At 39.5% G+C, this 6,089-nt stretch overlaps 1 protein-coding gene across 1 annotated transcript; it reads right to left on the bottom strand.

The window, feature by feature from the left end:
- Positions 1–3,687: 3,687 nt before the first annotated feature.
- Positions 3,688–5,863, bottom strand: LOC130186570 (uncharacterized). The gene is made up of 4 exons (XM_056403770.1): positions 5,362–5,863; positions 4,845–5,045; positions 4,362–4,472; positions 3,688–3,939 (listed from the first exon to the last, which is right to left on the bottom strand). Exons 1-4 carry the CDS (start codon positions 5,665–5,667, stop codon positions 3,883–3,885), a joined length of 675 nt encoding a protein of 224 aa, XP_056259745.1. The 5' UTR covers positions 5,668–5,863; the 3' UTR covers positions 3,688–3,882.
- Positions 5,864–6,089: the final 226 nt, after the last annotated feature.

Raw genomic sequence — 6,089 nt, 5'->3', positions numbered from 1 at the left:
ATTTCCTATAACGCAAATGTTTAATGGGATGATGATGATGATGATGATGATGATGATGATGATGATGATGATGATGATGATGATACTGATTAGTTATTAGATGTTGAGCAGCATATGTTATAATTAATAGCTGCTTACTTTGGAAGGTAGTTTATATCTTTATAGGAGAGAAGACAACAGATGACAGGAAATGAGGCAACAGAGAGAGAGATGGGAAATGACATCAACAAAATTACCCAACTGGATTTGAACCAGTGGTGTAATGTAACTAAGTGCATTTACTCAAATAAAATTTTTTTCTTTACATTTTATGCAACACAAAGAATGGACATCTCCCTGACAGCTGTAGTTACTGATTAGATTTTAAATGAAAAAAAATATAATAAGACAACAAAATCCAACATGTTATTAAAGAGGTTCCCAGTTGTTCCCAGCCTGACTGGATTGTGACTCCATAAAGAAAAGCAGTGTGTCAAATGGGCCCCTGTTTCATGTTAATTATAGTAATGATTATCAAAATGAATAATAATAATTTTTTATTGTCCGCTGTATATATACAAACATACACACAAATATGTCAAGATATTATATTTTGTACATCATATAATGACAAATTCCGTATTAATAATGTTATTATTATTATTATTATTATTATTGTACTCCTAAACATCTTTCCATGCAAACACCCTTCTACAACATACCCTACCTAACATAATCCAATCTTCACCCCTAGTTCTGTCAACTGTCTTTCCATTATGTTTTATATTATTTTATGTTTTCTAAGTCACCATGTCTTCCATGTCACTACTTGGTCCGTTACTTCACCAATAAAACAAAACAAAACAAAAAACTATTGAATAATGTCATCTATACAATGATATATAATCACAGAGACCAAGTACTTTTTTTATTCTTTATTTAAGTGGGATTATGAATGCAGGACTTTTACTGTTATTGGAGTATTTTTATATTGTTGTACTGACACAAGATGGTCAGCTGCTCAGTCATTTATCTCGTTTACTGAAGCTGTTGCACCATCACTGGCCCATTCACAAGCTTTGTGGCAACCAGCTGACTAGTCTTGTTCAATATGGCACATCCTTTTCTGTCACATCTAACGACGTGACCTTTCGCTATAATCGGTCAATTCCATAAATGTGTCAGACTCAAGTGTTAATGGCCGCTGCACCAATGTTCAGGATGTATTGTGAAAGCAAAAATAAAGGTGTGACATAAAAACAAAACGGCTGAAGTGCAGAGATGTTGCATCTCTACTGGTTCTTCACAGCCTACAGCCACACTGAGAAAGCCACAGTCTGTAGTTCTCAAACCACAACATGGTTACAATAAGACAACTGTTAATATGATGTGACTATCAGTGTGACTGTCAGCTCCAGCCACATGTCTGTGAAAAGTGGTGGTAGATACACGACAATCAAATCAACAAACATATATTATCTTAGGTATCAACTTATTAACTCCCTTGTTCTCTTCCAAAACAGTGGCAGCAGAGATTTATTTGAATCATTTTTGGCCTAATAATCACAATTACTATTTTTCAAATGCAAAAAGCTAAATAGATAAAATAATCTCTGTTACTATAATGAGTTTAAATCCGCAGATGTCAGAGGAAAAAACTGAGGTACATTTTCAAAAACAGGCCCATATTAGTCTTGTCTTATTAGATTCAAAACAAGCAAAAATATAAAAAGAATGAAATTAATAGTGATAAAATAAAATAAAAAATTAGATTGAATTTAAGGATGAAAATGTCAGTGTTTCAGTGTGACCTCTAGGGGGTGCTGTTGCAGCTCTGACACACCTTCTAAAGCTTCGAATTCCTACTGGATCATTGTATCCCCCCCCCCCCCCCATATACAGTAACACTGCTGTATGTTAATGACCTGTACCATGTTCCTGTCACCTCTCTGTATGGTCACATTTTATATTTTTTTGTCTTTCTTTCCTCCCTTTGATCTTTTAGATCCTTTCTTTCTTTTTTGCAGCCGCTATTGTATCATTACTATTTACTCTTGAGAACATTTCTCTATTTCTCCCCCTCTCTCACTACCTTTCTTCCTCTTTTTTTTCTGCCCAGCTCTTGCTCTTTTGTCCTCTAAGTGGGCCAGAGTTCAACTTGTTGGAGGTTTGTTTGGGAACACCAGTGGGGACAGACTGCCTGCAAGTCGAATGTCAAGACAGTGACTTGAGGCCATCAGATATCAGCTTAGTCCTCCAAGATTCAGCACACAACCTTTGTCACATTTGGCTGTGAGACGGCTTATGATGGTGCAGAGCTGGTGGTTTGGATTTCATACTATAAGATTTCCTGTTTGCCCCCCCCCCCCACCTCAGTTTCTCTCTTGTGACAAAATGGCACCAAGACTGTTTGAGGTTAAGTACTTACTGAAGATCCCCTAGAGATCAAGGAATGTAAGCATTTCTCTTTATGTAAGGCCACAGCTCTGGATCTTGAATCCTTTACCTCTAAAGGGAGGGTTTAATACATATAGGCACACAGTGGTAAACAAGTTCACCCAGAAACAATTTTCAATCCATTTCATTTAATAATGAGCATGCAATATTTTTTTTAATTTTTCAGTATGTGTTACTGGTGGACTGTGCACTGAGCAGATAGTAAACATACATCTGCAGCCAAAAACCAGTAATGAATTGTGTACACCCTCTGGTAACTCCTAACAAAGACAAAAGAAACTGAACACATTACATCAGTCCTCAGGTCTGATGTGCTGGTTTCCAGAGTTTAAATGACTGCTGCTGGCCTGTAAGTCTGCTTTAGGACCAGAAAACACCTCTGACTGTCTTTTACCATATGTACCCTCTGAGGTCTTCTGGTAGCGGCCTGCAAACTGTTCTCAGAGTCCAAGCTCAACATGGAAAAGCAGCATTTATGCAGCAGAGGTGGAACAAACTTCCAGACGGTTTAAGAGTTGACTTGTCCCTTTAAATTCAGGCTACAGGCTCTACAGACAAGAAGCTCAGTGATGCACAACATTACTCTGTTGTTAATGTCAATACAACAACAATGCTAACATACTGATGCTAAGCAGGTATAATATTTATCAGGTTCACCAAGTTTCACATGTTAGCGTGACGACCCATATTAGCGTGCTAATATTGCTAATTAACTACCTAACTAGACACAAAGTAGATGAAGCTGATGGGGATTTCATTAGCCTAGTTTTTGCTCAATAACCAAAAAGTATTGGACAAAATAAAATTTTGACTTAATTGACTTGGCGCTGTATGAAAGGAGGGCAGTCTCAGCATTAGCATACACTGAGCCACGCTTGGCTAAAAACCTTACATTCTGCACCGCTGCTGACTGAACCTAATGGCCTGTGTGTGAATTCATTACACATTAAATCATAAATTTAGCTTTTCGTTACATTTTTATACTTAATAATCCTGCAGAGAACTTCAATTACAGTTTTGGTTCTGAACGCAATTAGATTTTATATAAGGCCGGAAATGTGTTGGTTGTAAATTCTGACTTCTAACTTTTTTTTTTATTGTTACAAAAACTGTGTGTTGTAGTTTGAAGGTTTCTCTGCCTCTAGTGTGCGTCTGTTTATTCGGGTGTGTATGAGCAAACTCTCTTCACACGACATTTCAACACCGTCGTCAACCACAGTATTGTGGAAGTCAGAGGCACAACATGATGACTCAAGTACAGGAGCGTTTTATTTCTGAACCCTTTGTGAACAGAGCTGTATCTGGTTGAGGACAGGCTGATTGTAGTCCCAATAGTTTTCATCTCCACCTGCACTGTAGTACAGTTCATTCTTTACAAACTCATTTTCACTGCTGCTTGTGAGGGAATTTGTTTCAAGTGTGTGTGTGTTGATGCAGCTGTCCTCATCAGACACAGTTGGAGTCAGAATCTGCCCTCAGTGCTGCTGGGGCGCTGTCAGACACCTAAAACACACACACACACACACACACACACACACACACACACACACACATTTGCATGTTTTTTACATAACGCACGTTGTTGTTTCAGGTGAAATTTGCTATATAAACATAATAATATAACATAGATATAATATTATATATATATTGTTATCACATAACTATTACTAAAATGATTACTAACAATTTAGTTAGGTCCTCTAATTTCTCAAATGACAAATGCAACTATTAGTAATTTTGAACAAGTTTTTAAAATGGACTGTAAAGATACTTAGGACTAAAATACATCCAAATGTCTTATAATAGCAGCAGTAATAAAAATGGGACTTTGCAAGACTTTCCTCTTTTCCTTGACCTTGTTTCCCTTATAGATTATGCACTTTAATAAGAATAAGATACAAGTTTTCAACCCCAGGGTTACGTACCTGTTTCTCCAGATGTTGAATGCGCTGCAGGCGTCTGTCGATCAGCCTGTCCTGGGCTGAAACCACTGAGCTCAGACTGGCAAGCTGTTGGGCCTGTTTATCCATGATAACCTACAACACAACAAAGAAATCAAAGGTCAAATCTGTTATTTCTGACACTGACAATTGTCTGTTATAATAGACAGAAGAATTCACTGGTATTTTATGTTTGATTGTGTTATTTACTAAAAAACAAAACTGAGCAAAAAGCAAGTCCACTTCATGGCAGAAAGTATGTGGACACCTGTCTAACTCAGGCCTGGATCTATTTCCAGTGAAGGGAAGTAATACGACAGCAACATTTTCAACAGTCTACGTCCAACTTTGTGGTAACCGTTTGGGGAAGGATCTTTTCTCTTTTAATATGACCATACCCGTGTATCTGTGTCACCAGAACAACTTCCTGGTGGTCTACAGGATTAGTTCTTCATTTTTTTTTCTCACCCTCATGAAGCCAACGCCGAGCTGAGTCTGACCTCCTGACCTCGGCTGAGTGAGGCTCTTCACTCTTTGGAGGATCTGGTTCATCCGGTGCTGCATGGCTCTCTGCTCTGTCTCCAGATCCTCCAGCCCCTTCTGCAGATCTTTGACCGCCGTCCACACCCTGTCCCCCCGGGCACTCAGTATCTGCAGGTCCCTCCTCACCTGAAGGACAACACATTATAACAGATGTGCATTACACCCAATATTCTCTTGGTGGGTTCTAGACTTTTTTTTTAATGGTTTTTAGACCTTGACTCATAGTATACTTGGTCTTCAGAGGACTCTCATTGACATTAGTCTTGCACTTTTCATTCCCAATATACAATTTAATATATATGTCCCTCTTTCAAACTACAAAGCAGTCTGATTTCAAAACAAAAGCGTTTGAGCCTGTGAGTCATAAAACAGGGCAAAGATTTCATCTGCATGACTGGCGCTGAAAAGTGTATTTCCTTTGGAAAATGCGATTCCTCCTCACCTGCCTGCGAGTCCGTCCTGACTTTAAACTCTGCTTATGAAGGCTCTCCAGACTCCTGGTGGCCCCGTCCAGCTCTGCCGCCACCTGCTCTCCCTGCTGCTCCAGCTGCTCGGTGTTCTTCTCCACCCCCTGCAGCAGGTGAGCCAGTCCCAGTGAGAGCATCCTCAGCTGGGACACTGGAACCTCACCTGACTCCTGTGATGTGGAGGCGTCATCTGTTGCCAGGGCACGATGGGCCTGACAGAATCCCATCAGCAAAACAGACAGCTGCAACACCGGGCTCACCCTCATACTCCAGGATTTCATCGGGTAGAGACTCTCGGGTGTAAAGATCTAGATCCTAAATTTTGAGAGTCCAAGAACCAGATCTGATCGCATACCAGGTCTGTCTCTTCAGACAGTGGCTGCTTAATTGCTCAAGAGTCAAGTAGAGATGAATCCACATCTGCCAGGCTTCTGGAGTCCTGATGTGGCTCAGATGTTCCCTGAGGTCTGGGGCTCAGAATGGTGAAGGAAAGGGGGATGAGGAGAAAGAGGAGAGGCAAACGGAGACAAGGGGGGAGTTCCCAGACTGACGTATGAATTATAAAAAAGGAAAAGTTAACCAGAGCTCTGACTATATAAGTTAAAATCAAAACCAGGATTGTGATTCTATTCTATTAAACACTGCAATTTTATTGCTTTTATCTAATTAATAGACTAATAGGCTACAATCTTGCACACATACT

This window comes from Seriola aureovittata, chromosome 18, assembly GCF_021018895.1.
Source record: "Seriola aureovittata isolate HTS-2021-v1 ecotype China chromosome 18, ASM2101889v1, whole genome shotgun sequence".
NCBI classification, from domain to species: Eukaryota; Metazoa; Chordata; class Actinopteri; order Carangiformes; family Carangidae; genus Seriola; species Seriola aureovittata.
Note: the sequence above shows the minus strand (reverse complement) of the source record. Positions and strands in the feature narration are given on the sequence as shown.

Excerpts from the sequence above, each read along its gene's own strand:
- LOC130186570 (XM_056403770.1), bottom strand. The coding sequence starts at position 5,667 with ATGAAATCCTGGAGTATGAGGGTGAGCCCGGTGTTGCAGCTGTCTGTT. Across the intron at positions 4,473-4,844 it reads TCGGCGTTGGCTTCATGAGG|GTTATCATGGATAAACAGGC; the intron begins GTGAGAAAAAAA and ends GTTGTGTTGTAG. Across the intron at positions 3,940-4,361 it reads TTCAACATCTGGAGAAACAG|GTGTCTGACAGCGCCCCAGC; the intron begins GTACGTAACCCT and ends TGTGTGTTTTAG.